This window comes from Mesocricetus auratus, unplaced genomic scaffold (genome assembly GCF_017639785.1).
Source record: "Mesocricetus auratus isolate SY011 unplaced genomic scaffold, BCM_Maur_2.0 Super-Scaffold_100015, whole genome shotgun sequence".
Classification (NCBI taxonomy): Eukaryota; Metazoa; Chordata; class Mammalia; order Rodentia; family Cricetidae; genus Mesocricetus; species Mesocricetus auratus.
The window spans coordinates 53,516,112-53,531,910 of record NW_024429198.1 but is presented as its reverse complement, the minus strand read 5'-3'; the positions used below and the strand labels follow the sequence as shown (position 1 = coordinate 53,531,910).

The window sequence follows — 15,799 nt, the reverse complement described above, 5'->3', positions numbered from 1 at the left end:
TATATGATTACCTCATATACAACTGTGCTAGATACGATTTTATGTCAACAAGCTAAAGTCATTTGGGTAGAGAAGGTCTCAGTTGAGAAAATGCCTCCATAATGGGGGTAGGTAAGCCTTTAGGACATTTTATCAGTGAGTGATTAATGTGAGGGGTCCATTGTAGAGGGGCCAGCTCTGGGGTGGTCGTCCTGGGTTCCATAAGAAGGCAGGCTCAGCAAGCCAGGAATCAGAATTCTTCCATGGCCTCAGCTTCTGCCTTCGGGTCCCTGCCCCGACTGCCTTGATGATGATGATGATGATGATGATGATGATGAGCTGTGATGTGGAAGTGTGAACAAAACGAACCCCTTTCTCCTTATCTTTATTTTGCTCTTCATGTTTCATCACAGCACTAGGAAACCTAACTAACACAAAGACACAGTGATCTGAAGTTTGCTTAGTCAATACTCCATGCAGAAGCCTATTTTCTCCTGCAGTAAAAGAGGGTGTAGGTAGCAGACGGCACCTTCCTTTTATAAGGGAAACAAGGACACATACGTCTCTCAGCTGTGAGGCGCAATGGAATCTCTCATAGGAAAATGAAAATGGTGAACTAAGAAACACTATACACGTTTTTGGCAGCTCGCTCATTTTTGAGAGAAAATAGAGAAGCACTGAAATTTACTCTCATTCTCAGGTAGAAGTACAAAACTCTGTCTCCCTCAAATTCTTGCAATTCTTTCCTCAAGTGTAAGTTTTCTTCTATGATTTCATTTTGGTTTTGCTTTAAATGGGTAAAAACGTGTCATAAATATGAGACTTGTCAACGTGATCACTAGTTAAGTTCACCTAGAGGTCACGTACTTATCCAGGGTCAGTAAGATGGAGCAGTAGGCAAAGCACTTGCTGCTACGGCAGATTAACTGAGTTCAATTCCAGAACCCACATGGTGCAAGGAGAGGATCAACTCCATGAAGCTGTCCTCTAACTTCCACAAGTATGTGGAAGGATGTGCAGTGCTCCCCCAATAAACAAACAAACAAACAAACACATATTTCAAAACATTTCTCTTGAGATTTACGGGTTCAACTCATTCATGAGAAGACAGGATAATTTAATGCATCATTACTAACCATACATCTATTGCACATTGCAGCTGTAGCATATGGAGAAAGGAAGCCATATGCTTATATTTACAGAGTTAGAAAAAGAAACGAGATTCCATAATAGTTTGAAAGAAATAAAATCAATGGTTAATTTTTTAGGGATCTTGAATGTACTGTGGTTGGTGTTATCTGTGACTGAAAAGAAATAATAACCACAGAAGTGGTAACTCGCATGGGGAGGTTGTGCCTGAAGGTTGGCACAAAACCCTGAGTTATAATAAGTCCATAAGTCCATATGCACAACGAAAGAAATGGAACTGCCAGGGTTGCTCTACATACGGGCTGCCATCATTGAGCGGAAACTTGGGACTACGTGGAGGAGGAGGTAAACCTCACAGTGACTACTAAAGCACAGTGGGAAAGCACAGCGGGAGATGAGGAGGGACCACTCCCCAGGATGCAGATCACTCATCGATGAGAAGCAAGCAACATGGAGGGGAGAGGATGGCTCAGATTCTATCCTGACAGGACCCAGATAGGGGCTTCCGATATGGCCCTTAAAGCAAGGTCTGCAGAGGAGAAACCTCTCATATTCGTTATTGTAATAAACAATTCTGTTTAAAGACCAATGCATATTTATTTGTACCTTTTATTAGGAATTTGCATTTTATACATTTTAACACTTGATTTCCCTTTCTGTCTTTCATGTCAAACAACGCCCACATTTGCAGCCAGTGAATTGGTGGGGTAAACCAGGGCTGTTCTTCAGAGAAGTGAGTAGGTCTCAAACTATGATAAATCCTTGCACGCCTTGGTGTGGTAAGGGCATCTCTACATTCAAGCATCACTCCAGGTGGATTGTGATGGACAACACAGTTCCAGAAAGGGGATGGAACATGACTTAAAGGATAGGAGTAAAAATGAAAGAACAGGGACTCAATGCTCATTTGATCAGAGGAACTTATTTTAAAAATGTCCGTAAAATCTTGGAAGCATTGTGGTCAAGAAAGGCTTGTGTGAATCAGCCAGTTACTGAGATTTTCCCCAAATCTTTTATTATATGCGTTCCTAAGGCTCCCTCACAGAATAACGTTCACAAGCCCAGTGGGAGGGAAGAAGTGGTTAAGAGGGATGCCTTGGCGGAGTCCACAGAGGTATTTTCTGTGATCACACTGCAGATACTGGGCACCACTCACATCCACCAAGCGTTTAGTTTGAAAAGAAAATATTAGTAAGAGCACAATGCTTAGACTCGCTTTGGATTAGTGGTCTTGAGGTAGGCCCTTAGAAGATGTGGAAACAAATAACCCCCAAGAAGCGTATCAGTTTTATTTTATGCTTCCGCTCTCTGTGTCCAAGAAAACGATTTTGTCACCAAGATGCCTTTTTTTGCTAAGAGTCCTCGGAGAGAAACACCACATCTCAAAGAGATAACGCCTCGGCTTCAATTTAATTTCCTGGCCAAAGGGTTGTAATAAAGCTTCACGAAAAAGGTCTGCAACGCATTTTCATGTAAAATCAAATTGAACATCCTACCAGTCCTCAAAGACCCTGCCAGAACATATACTGCCTATCTGGAAAAAAAGTCAGTGCTTCTTAAATTATGTTTACAGACTGACATCATTATTAAAATGAGATAATAATTATTGGCTCAGTAACCATCACACTATAAATTTAACTAAATTCAATCAAATAAAGCACTTATTATGCCTATCATTTTAATGTATTTTACCAAGTATTGTAAAAATAAGAGAATATAAATGGAAAAACAACAATTTCTAACTTCTTCTTGCCCAGTTTAGCTTGTACAGAATACGTTTAATAATTTTAGAAGCAAGAGGCCCTAACACATTATCTCTCCTGTGGCTGGTCACTTTGTATAGGGCTTTTGGGTAATTACGTATAGTTTTCTTTTATGTGTCTTTACCATAATGTATATTGTAACACTCTAGGTTGGGTTTTTTTTCGGCCTTTTTGGAAGCAAGCCTCCCGTTCACATCTAATTTCTTTCCCTTTCTATTCATCCTAAGAAACAGTGTGCGGTTCAGTTATGGCCAGGCCATTCTCCATTGTCTGTTGAACAATACCTAAGCGACTTACAATGTGCTTGAACTCTGGCTTACTGATTGTTAGCCTTGCCTCTCACTACTACTACTAAGCTTCTGCCAAGTATCCTATATTCCAGGCACACTGGACTTCTGACAATGCCGGAATACGCCCTTGATATTTTTATATAGCCTGCCCCGAGTCTGCTCCTTCCATAAAACGCAACCTTTGATCCATCATCCTTCATCAAGGTAGCTCACACATGCCATACCCATGGGAAGCCCATTCTGAAGAGACAACTATGTATTCTTTTTTGTAGTTCCAAAAAACCTTCTCACATCTGTTAGGTAATTTATAGAATTCTGAATTTTCCAGTCATTAATACACAGATTTTATTGTCTCTTCAGATTGGAGTTTGGAGGAGGGGGATTTATGAGCCACATGCTGTGTATGTGTGGTAACATGTATTGTTGGATGGGGACATCTATGGATTTCATCAGATTCTCAAAAAGATAGCTGGGAAGCAAGCTTATGGACCAGAGAACCAAATAATAACCATCTTGATGGGCAGTATGCCTTGTTTATTTTCATAATCTTTATAATACCTTGTTCAAACAAGATGCCTAATAATGCTTAGTGAATTGAGTAGATTAGAGCACCTACAGCAAATCTGGAAGCTTTTTATGTACCTTGGTAGTCTACAAAACCCCGTGGCTTTTGTTGAACTTGGTTTTCTACTTTACTTCCTATTCCCTATGCACTATGGCTTGAGATGTCCAGAATCCTAGATGCTAGAAGACATACAGAAAGAAAGTGTAGCCATAGCCCTGGAACCCATGAGGAATTGTCTTCTGCTTTCTGACTCTGTAAGAAGTGTCCACGGTCAACATGAACACTAGACACAGGACAGGACACACTGGAAATCACAAGTAAATAGAATCTGGAAATTGAAGTCTTAGTTTTTCTGCTCTGAAATTCTATCCTTTAAATATATCATTGTCTGTGCAGTGAGAGTCAATAATAAAGTAAGCAGTATTTCAGTTATCTACTCAAAAAGTAGCTATGGTCTAGATTCCAAGTGCATGTGGCATTGCTTGGCTAATGACACTAGCATTGGGAGGAGGAGGCCTCTAGGTGGTTAATAAGCAGTGTAGGGATTTATAGGTATCTTGGTGAGGTCATAGATACAGCTACATACTATAAAGACTATAAAAGGTATCTTTTATTATCGAAGAAATTTTCAAAAATAATGAGATAAAGGATGTGGCTTAGTTAGAGCTCTCGTGTCCCAGGTGCAAGGCCTGGGTTTGAAAGAAGTATGGACTAAGTTCTAGTGACATACAGTCAAGTAGGATGACCATAGTTAGCTGAAATACTGTAGAGTTAAAAACTGCTGAAAGAGTAAACTTAAATGCTTTCATCAGAAATACATCTTAGGTCTGTGTGATAGTTAATTTGACAGGATTAAGAAGCACTTAGGGTATTGATAAGATGCACTTGTGGGTGTGTCTTTGAGGGATTTCCCAAGAGGATCAACTAAGGAACGAAGACCTACCCAGCATGTGAGCAAACCAAATACAAACACAGAACAAGAAGGGCAGCTGGGCACCATAGTTTACCCACCTGCCTCTACCTCCTGGTCTGCTGAGATGTGGGCAAGCCATCTCAGCCCACTACTACCATGGAGCTGTCCTCGGCGGCGGAGTATTTCTACTGTACAGTACAATGATTTGCCGCTCTAATTGGTTTAATAAAAATGCTGACTGGCCAGTAGCCAGGCAGGAAATACAGACAGGGTGACCAAACTGAGGATGATGGGGAGGAGAAGGGCAGAGTCAGGAGTCGCCAGCCAGATGCAGAGGGTGCAGGAGACGAATGTGCCATACTAATAAAGGTACAAAGACATGTGGCAAAACATAGATACAAATATGGGTTATTTTAAATGTAAGAGTTAGCTAGTATCAAGTCTGAGTTATAATGGAGCATTTATAGATAATATTAAGCTTCTGTGTCGCTTATTTGGGAACTGTCGAGCAGGCGAGAAATGTCTGCCTACGGCCCAGCTCGTGTGCTCTTCGCCATGATGACTGTATGCTCTCAAGTCATGAGCCCAAATGAACCATCTCCTCAAGCTATTTTTATATCCCATACTTGGTGACAGCAATAAGGAAGATGACTAACACAGTGTACGAAGGAATTTATGTGTTAATTCATCTTTGATAATCCCACAAGACAAACATATAGTATAGTGCTACACTGTGCTCTACAAATGCATATTGTTTGTCAATTTGTAATAAAATAAAAAGCAATGGTAACGGGAAATAATGAGGAGCTGTGAAAGTCAGACAGGTGCCAGGTGGTGTTTCAGACCTAGCTGCTGACGTTTTCAAAGTTCTCTTTCTGGTGACATTGGCATTTGAGGGGTCTAGAGCGATGGGTTAGCATTTAAGAGTTTCTACTGCTCTTACAGAGAACTCCTAGGCCTTGCATCAGGAGTTCACAACCACCTGTAACTCAGCTTCTAGGACGAGCTGATGCAGCTGGCCTTCTCAGGCCTTGCATTCGTGTGCAACTGCCCACACACAGACATGCAAACACACACATAAGCAAAGGAATCAAACCCACCGTTTCCTTCAGGACTGACAGGCTTGATACCAGTGTGTGCAGTGAAGTTTTAGAGAGTAGTTTGAGGTTCATAAAACACAGGTCTGCACTAAGTAGAACAGATCATTTGGTTACTTCCATTGAATAACCATGAGGTTATTCTCTTCCTAAATTTTGACACTTGTTGTAAAAGCAGATTATAACTCCAAAAACTAGCAGTATGAATGTCAGTTATACTAAGCGTTCCTGAAGATGCAAGAATGTTGTTTTTGGAAAGGGAGACCTTCAGAGGGAAGGAAACTAATAGGTTTCTTTGGACACCGCACGTTTTCAGTTTGCCAGTTCTGTTGAGCATTTTGAAGCTTTTCAAGTAAATTTTGCAGAACTTGCTGAGTAGAGATTTGGGAAAGGTCTGGGAATATAATTAAAGAAACATAAAAAAATTAAGAAGTAAATTAGAGTCAAAGAGAAAGCTGGGTAAGATAGCAAGCAGCTATCTCTTAAATGCAAGCAATGTGTCATCCATACCAGGTTCCTATGATCACCTGCAAGCTCCTCAAGGTAAATCTTTAAATATGAACCACTCTCATGGCCTTCAAGGTACCAAACAAGATGTCCTATACAGAGCTGTCACTCAACAGACATGTTATAAACCTATCTGTTGCCTAGTATGGACTCAGTGTTAGTCCTATGATGCATATATACCACAGAGGACACAAGCAGTGAGAAGTATTTCCGTTCTTACCTGTTTTGTATATATTACTTACTCCTATCTAAAATAATTCTCTTTGTCAGACTTTGTAATGGGAGTTGTTATTTTTTTCTGTTTTATTATTGCTCTATGCACAGAACACCATGCTTAGGCATGGTAGTCTGATAGATATGTTTCCTGAATGAGCTTAGTAACAGCTTAAGGGACACCTTCCTAGTACATCCAATAAATACTACTTTAATGGGTACTTGACTTTTGGGTGCCTTACTTTACATACTTCATTGGAACACGTTTGGTGTCCATCACTTGGGACAAAATGCCTTAGACAACATTTCTATGACATTTAAAAATTAATGGGAGTTGGCAGAATGATACAGCAGGTAATAGACACTTGCCATTAAGACCAATAGTCTGAGTTCAGGCTCCATGACCCACAAGGTGGACAGAGAGAAATGACTCCCATTAGTAGCCCTCTAACCTCCACATGTGTGCTGTGGAATGCACGTGTGAGTATGCATGCACTCTCATGCATGCACCTGCATACACACACATACACACACACACACACACACAAATAAAAAAAACAGACAAATGAAGGAGCTAGAGAGATAGATCGGTGGTTAAATGTACTTGGGCTGCTCTTGTATAGGATCCAGGTTCAGTTCTCCAACACCCACATGGTGGCTCACAACTCCATGTAACTCCTGTTTCTGGTGATCTGATGTCCTCTTCTGGCTTCTGCAGACACCAGGTACACAATGGTATATACATACACATGCAGACAAACACTCATACACATAAAATAAAATAATACATCTTTAAAAAGTTAATTAAATTATTTTTAAATTAATGGTCATTATATTTTCTTTGGCATGTGCAAAAGTTCTGGGCATGGGTGGTTATGTCTGAACAACTTTGTGAATGTATTTAATGGAAGGCACATATACACTAAAGATGGCATAAATGATAAACTTTATGTTGCATATTTTAAAACAATTTTAAGAGAGGCGTGAGATATATTTAGGACTATGTTAAAGTAAGAATGAGGTGGAGATAATTAATACCACACTTCACTGAACCTTCACAAACAAAAAAACGCAATAATATGCCCAAACATACTAGCTATTTCTTTTAAGGCAATAGAGTAGCTTGCTTTACGGGTATTTATAGTTTTGTAGTTTACCGTATCCACATTTTCTATAGTAACATGTACATCAAGCTTTAGAATGCACTCAAGATTCAGTCGTATTCTGACATTTCTCTAATCTCGGAAACGGAATTGCAGTCTACTAGAGAGCTTCCACCCCGTAAAACTCAGATATACACAGGGCTTTCCCTGTGAGGGCGTTGCGACACACTCTTCCATTCATGGCTTCACGCAGCTACTGCAGCTTTCTTACAAAACTGGAGATGAAGGTTGCATGTTTGGAAACCCTTGTCACAAGACAATTCAAACTGATAGCTTAGGATGGTTTAAGAAGAAAAAAAGCATTCGAGGTACCAAGCATTGAGGTAAGCCTAGAGGATATTGACAAACATTTTTCTTCAGATTTTATTTTTATGTTTTAATTATGCATATATGTATGTATCTATGTGCAGATTTGTGCATGTGAGTGCCTTGCCAGTGGAGGCCAGAAAAGGGTGTTGGGTCACCTGGAGTGGGAGTTATAGGAGGTTATGAACCACCCAAAGTGGGTGCTGGGGTCAGATGCTGGGTTCTCTGGAATCATAGTACACACTCATAACCATTTGAGCTATCTCTCAGCACCAATAAATCCTTTTCACTTCTGAAACACAGTATTAATGACTAATGAGCAGGGCATCAGTGGTATTTTATTCATTTAAATTCATAGGTATGAAACCATGCAGACTATTGCTAGCATTTACTTGATGGTAGGATTCTCTCCCATGTCTCAAAAGGTTCATCCCTTTGAATAAGTATCTGTAAACACTTATGTGCCAGGGACTGTTGATACATTGATGTGTAAAACACACACTGATCTCTGTCCTTGAAAAGCTCTCTCCTGAGCTGGGTAGACACAATAAACATAACAACAAAGTAAATCATAGACCACAGAGTGTACTAGAATGTGGTAAGCATTTTAGAGAGAAAAGACAAACAAAAGGACCAGGGGATAAGTTGAATTCTCATTTAAATGCTCTGGAGAAAATTTGTTCCAAATATTTATTGTTTTTGTTATCAGAGTTCAATGTCTTATAGCCTTTCTTGCTAGCCTATCAACAGTTAGGAATTAAGCATGTTTTCCCCTTTATCTTCAAGACAGCAGCGGCATGTCCAACCTTTGAAATCTTTGGCTTTCTTGGGGCATTATTACTCAGGGGATCAGAGATAACGAGGGCCATTTCAGACTGCGACACAGGTAATCTTAAAACTAAAAGCAACTGCACTTATGTCGACATTTAAATTGTCAGGATGTTAAAATCATAGCTTTACTTTGCCTGGAAAAACTCTGCTTTTAAATGGCTTACGTAGTCAGGTCAGTAGAGCCAGATTATCCCTGTACTTTAAGGTCAACTGTACAATAACATAATGTAGAAGCGGTAGTAAATTCTCTCCCACTCACAGTTCTGGGGATCCCGCTTGGCATTATCAGTGGATAGGCAAGTCTGAGGGTCATTTCACACTGTGAAGTATTTTTGATCAGATGTGTATGTAGAGTCAGCTCAGAAAAGTGATGAGAACTTGGGCGTGTGGACTCACAGCTGGTCAGATGTTACGATATTTACAGTTTGAGGTGGGAGAAAATTTAAAGATTATTCCCAAATTCATGACCTGGGCAAATGAGCTTCCTCTGCTCTATTACCAACTTCTAATTCTTTTTATCTCTAGTTTTCACATGTGACCATAATAGATTGGAAGGGAGAATCCACTCACTGACATTTTGTGAAAGGGATTTCTGAATTTTCTATTTTCACACACACACTCTTTGCTGGTGCCAAGCTTGGTGAGTAGTAAATTTTTAGTCCCTATTTGTTGAATGCATAATTAATTGTTCGTTAACAACAATACAAATGAAGGAAACCTCAGTGGAGAGGACACAGGGTGACGGGTGACATTGGGATTAAATTTCCATTAGAACAAGTGGTGTGGCTCATGGGAGAGACCACTTACATCCCAGACCTGAGAATCTCTGCTGTCTTTTGTGTGCTCTGGGGTTCTGATACATGTTCCTTGTGGGAGGAGACTTCCCAAGCACCCCTTCACCATTCTGTTGGCTAACTTCAGGTTTGTGGCAGAATTGCCAGAAAGGAAACTATGAAATCTCAAGGGGGGAGGCCATTAAATCTTGCCTTGAGGAAGTTTAATACACTAGGGATGCATCATCTCCCCTCAACTACAAGATCATTAGAGATGACATGCCTCACTGCACAGTTTCCAGGTACAGACAAGGGAGCCAATGTCCACAGCATCCCTCCTTAGAAAGAAGAACATAGGTCCAGGCTTAGTCCACAGACTGCTGGGGTGAGACCCTGAGCAAACAGTCAACATTCTCTGAAACAATAAAACATCACCAAGAAAACAAACCATCCGTTTCCTGCATCACATAAAAATAAACAAACAAACAAATAGAAGTAACTACTTTCAAACCCACCTCTAAACTGTCAGAACACTAAAGTCATGGCTATATTCCAACAGAGCTTTGCTCTGATGAAGGGGAAGCCACTTCCCTGCAGTTGCAGGGTTCTCAGAGAGTTTTTCCCTCCCCCACACCCAACTTAAATGGGTGTCATTAATAAGCTTGTCTATGCTCTGCTGCCCCTCACTTCCCCCACAGGGAATTTCTGAGAACATTGTAATCTTGCACAATGCACTTATCTTTATTCTAAACAGGTATCTAGAACACTGAACACCAGTAATAAAAATATGTACAGAAAACATTTGAAACAACATAAAGGCAATTCTGCTCCATGTTAGACACCTGCCCATCATGTGTCTGATTGTGGTGCTCCCTGCCCATCCTGCCACTCCCAGACCAGGGAAGAAGCCCCTGCTTTCCTTCTTTCCCATCTCTTTAACTTAATTTATTATAACATACAAGGTCATAATCTGGAAAAAAGAAAATCTAAGTACTTGGGCAATATGGTAGATAGAGTCCTAAGACTATCTCCCTAAGATTGCTGGCCCATTGTTGTCACTTGTCTTCTCTCAGCTCTTCAACGGAACCTATGACCTGATACTCTCCTGAGAGGATTTTCACAGACAGACTTTGGGTAACCTGAAGATCATCTGGTTAGTCCTGGCACAAGTGACTAACTTGCCCCCTTTAAACACAAATAGGAAATCAGGATTGAGCTCCAGCATAATCATCTGGAGTCCACAGGGGTCAAACAGCAAGGAACCAAGAAAGCCCTACGAACAGTTCTCAGCTGGCACCCAACAAGAAAACAGGGACGTCAGTCCCACAGCCACAAGGACAAGATTTGCACCAACAGCCAATGCACTTGGAAGAGGACCTCCAGCCTTGGATGCAAGCTGCAGATTTCAGCCCAATGTGATGCTAAGAACTGACTGTGTAGCCACAAAACTGGTCCAGAGAGCCACAAAGGCACACACAATGAGGTTAAGGAAACTGCATATACTAGTGCACTTTGAAGAAGGAGTCAGTACTAACAACTAAACACATCTTTGAGTTTCTCTTACTGTGTAATGCTAGCCACTTGGCTAGTGAAATAATGAATCGACTCATATCTACTCATCTAAGGAGCTTTATCAGGAACTACTTGGGATGTGATATTCTTAGGCTAATTTTGCTGTGATAGAGAGACAGATCGATAGTTGGTGGTGCTTACACATCCCCCCAAAAGTTTCCAGACCTTTATGTAAACAAAAGCATGTGTTCCAACAGACTCTTTCTGAATGGAGGGTATTTTCTCTTGGTGAGAAGAGATCATTTGAGATACTATAGACACTTTCACCTCTTTTCCTTTAAGTGAAAACTTTAATTGTTGCTACTGGCAGAAAGCTAAGTGAAGCTGGTGGGGTGGGGGATGGGTCACTCTTGCTGTGGATGTGGGAGGCAGGGTATCCCCGGCTGTGTTTTGTTCCCTTTATTACACGGGAGTGACCCCATGGTTCTGAATTGTTTCCAGCGTTGCCTTTATTACACAGTAGTGACCCCATGGTTCTGAATTGTTTCCAATGTTGTCTTTTCGTTGGTCATGAACTTGAGGCTATGTTTCATTGACTCCCAAGTAATTTTTGAAGGGGAACAATGTGCTGACACTGCAGGCTACCTGGATCATTAAGCTTGCCATTGCTGACCAAAGGAAACACTGCTCTAGGAGGAAGCGTTTATTTGCTTAAAGTAAAGATGGAGAGGTTGTCATTCCACAGATCTTAGCAATAGTTTACAGGCTGTTTAGTTTTTGTAGACACTTAAATAATCTAGAGACTAAAGAAAATATTGTGAATGGGCAGAGTGTGGAAGAAATCTCATTTTTTACATCCTATCCCCTGCTTTCCAGGACATAAAATAGCCAGCTTGATGTCTCCTGCATTTTAGAGACATCCGTTCTTTAATTCTATTAGGGAGTGTGTTATTACATCACACAGAGAGAAGTTATAGCAGAATACAAGGATGACCAATTAGCAGAAGTATTGATGTGGAAAATAATTCTGATGCAGGAATGCTGAAAGTCTTCTGCCCATCAAAAAGAGATGGGTTTCTTACAGCTATTCTTTTATCAGCAAGATTGGTAAATGTCTTAGTAAGTGAAGAGACCTATGCAAAAAAAGAGTTTCTCTAAGCCTGAGGGATACCAAGCTACTTTATATTCTAGAAAGAGTAAAGGATGTTACATAGCCACATACAAGACAGAATATTCACAATAGTTTTTAATTTGATGAAACCAAACATTTAATGAGGGGGTTGAAATTTTCTTCCAAATTCTGGCTTCTGATGAGGAATAATTCTTTTTGAGGAAACAAATTTATTTAACTGGGGATACATAGTAGTCTTCTCTGTAAGCATATTTATTACAAATACCTATCTTTAAAAACTGTTCTTTGTTCCTGGTTTACAAAAAGAGGCACCAGTCTGTCTTTAAGTACTTTTTCCAGGACTGGGAGCTTTATTTTCAGCATCCATCATGATGTGTACCAGGAGATGGACTTGGCATCAGTAATGGGAATCTGTGCTTCATGTGGGAAGGATGGATAATTAACTAATGTGTGGTCTTTGATTTCAGTAAATAAAAAAATTCATATACTCCTGTTGTATTTAGGTAATTTTCCTTCTATGGGATGCTTTCATAAGAGCCAATTTTATGTTTTTCTTCCATGTTACAGGTTTTAAGTTTAGTTTTGCTAATATGCAGAATACATTTAAAGAAATTCTGTATCTAAAAATGAACAACCTGCCTGTTCTTGGTTATAATCCATTGATTTCTGTGAAATAAGCACCATAACAAGCTGTCCTATGCTTGGCCTAGTTATTTATACCTATCTCCCCTCCTCCAACTACACATGGAAACTTAATCTCCAATGTGACAGTAGTAGGAGTTGGGACCTTCAGGAAAGTGATTAAGTTCTTAAACTGTAGCCTCATAGTGGGGACTAAGGCCCTCATGAAAGAGGTCGTACAGTGTGACACTGTCCCTTCAGTCATATGAGGTCTCCGGGAAGGGTAGAGGCCATCTACGAATGAGAAATTGGGCCCCCAGCAGATATCAAGTGGATGGGTGCCTTCATCGTGGACTTCCCAACCACTGTAGCTGGGAAAATAAATACATTACAATTGTTTACAAACTGCCTACATTGTGGCATTTTTTGTAATAGCATCTCAGGTAGGCCAAGATGCCTCAGTAACTCTGTTAGCAGGTTCTAGGCAACGGCTACTGGGATAATCACTTCTTTGCCCCTTGCATTGACCGTAAGCAAACATGGAGCTGCTTTGTGTTACAGATCAGGCCTGCTCTTAGCTCCTTTTTGGTCCTTGCTGCAAGTAGTGAATCTTTGTTCTTTCTCTCAGGTCCTGGAGGTGATCAAAATCTGCAGAGGCAAACCCACTCCATTCTGGATTTTATCTTATGCCCTTTGTTGTAGAGTAAAACTTCATTACAAGGCACCATAATTCACTGTGTTAGCTTTTATCATAGACTAGAGTTACTTTGCTCTAATGCAAGGATATAAATTCAGTGTCGATTAATGTTATGCTACCAAAATGGTCACTACTTTTCTAGAAGATTGTGACATTGATTAAGACAAATATACAAATACAAATATAGCTACATCTTTTTCAAATAAAGGCTAATTACTTACTTAACTATTGAAAACAGGGTCTCCTTTAGCCCAGGATAACCTCAAAGTCGCTATGTAGCCAACACTGGCCTTGGACTTCTGATCCTTCTACTCACAAACCACCTGACTAATGTGGTGAAAGGGACTTCAAGCATGCCAAGCAAGAACCACACACATACACACATGTGAGTTTGTTTTTTTTTCTTTTGTGTGTATCCATTTTCTCCCCTTCATCCTGTCCCAAATCTTGGCCTATTACATCCCCTGGCTGGAGAAACGCTGGAAGCACCTCGAGGGACTGACTGACTCCGCCATCTTTATAGTCATAATCCAGAAGGGTGGGGCTGCCCCAGGCTCTGGGAAATACCCGTGGAGACTCTGGCAGGGTAGACCTGAGGAAGTGGCTAGCTGTGTATTCACTAAGAGTCTAATTACCATGTTAGCTCTTCCAGAACCATATGTGCATTCTCGGTAGAATGTTAGGGCTTACATAAAAAAGAAACAAAACCTGTTCTTTACTAATTAGAAAATGAGAAGTTATTAATTTTGAATGAGAGTCAATTCTTTAAAAAGAACAGGATAAATTGACACAAATGAACCATGAAGTAATATTTATTTTTGTCAGAGAAAACCGTTGTGACAACATGAAGGGGTGTGCCCACCCATAGGGAGCACTGAACTGTTCACGGGGTTGGTACTCAGCTTGCTGGGTGTAGTTGATAATCCGCAGCAAACAGAAGCGGGTCCTGTGGTTTTTAAAGTTATGTATCTTCTGCAGCTCTTGTCCACAAATATAATCAACACATTGACTATTTTGGTTGATTTTATAGTTTCAGAAAGGAGTGCTAATATTTTTAGATGTTTTTAAACACTGAGAGTAATAAATGGACATGTAGAGAGGATTTTATGTGTGATCGTTTACGAAGTATCTAGATATCATTTAAAATGCCGTGGGTAGCAAAGAGAGAAAACACTCCATGCAGAGTTTAGAAATCTTTCTTTCTTCTTTCTAGATTGATTTATCTATCTTCTATCTGCGTATCTCTCTCTCTCTCTCTATCTATCCATCTATCTATCTTATATGTATATGTACAAATCTACATCTACCATCTATCTATACATACATATACACATGTGTATCGATATCTATCACCTATATATATAAGTATATATATATATATGTATATATATATATATATATAAAGAGAAATAGATACATGTAGATATACATATAGATCTAGATCTCAAGAGGCTCCTCCATTCTAAGACTTTGGTAGTTAATACTAAACCAGACCTCAGAGTTGCTTAGCAACAGTTTCTTTACTATTCATGACCACAATACCCTCTTTATTCTTGTGTAAACATATGTTTATCAATCCTTGTAGGAAAACCTGGTTTTAATAAACCCAGTAAAAGCATAAATGTTAGTACTCAAGTAGGTAATTAACACAAACAAGTGGCACACTTACAATTGCATTTCTTCTGCACAAATCTCAGCTTGCATGCTGTTCTGTAGGTGGAGAGTCGGATACGATCCAGATCTTGAGCCCCTAGTATGGGAAAAAGAGTATACATATGGTATGCTATTTGTATAGTTAGGAGCTTGTAATGTTTGTAAATAAAACAACTGAAGATATAATCCATATGTTTATTGGTACTTTTGTTGAAATATAAATATTAGTTTAAGACTCAGAAAGGTCTATTCAATATTCAAGTTCCCAAGGCAGAGATCTCTGGTGTTCAACTGGACTGCCAACAATGATCATCGACCAAGGAACATAACCTCTCCCTGTTGTGTCTCCCACTTCCTAGGATAATATACTCAAGCTGTGACTTGAGTAACAGCAAGATGAGATTAGAAAGGATCACTGAATAAATTAGTTTTTAAATTCATCATTTTTGTCATTAGAACATAGCCACTAGGAGACAACACATTGGATATTGAGTATTTTGTCTATGAGACCTTCAACCAAGTGCTTCAGGAAACCTCGGCCTTTCCACTTACAAGGGTGGGATAATGATACAGTAGCTATTGCATATGATTGCTGTAGAAACAAATGAAGGAGCACTCCTAATGTTCTAGTGGAA

At 39.9% G+C, this 15,799-nt stretch overlaps 1 protein-coding gene across 26 annotated transcripts in view; it reads right to left on the bottom strand.

Annotated features, from left to right (window-relative positions):
- Positions 1 to 15,799, bottom strand: part of Dtna (dystrobrevin alpha) — a 346,019-nt gene that overhangs the window by 101,558 nt on the left and 228,662 nt on the right. For all 26 annotated transcript variants that reach the window (XM_040757910.1, XM_040757911.1, XM_040757914.1 and 23 more), the window contains one exon: positions 15,181 to 15,261. In XM_040757910.1, coding sequence (XP_040613844.1) covers positions 15,181 to 15,261 — 81 coding nt within the window. The remainder of the gene's footprint in view (positions 1 to 15,180; positions 15,262 to 15,799) is intronic.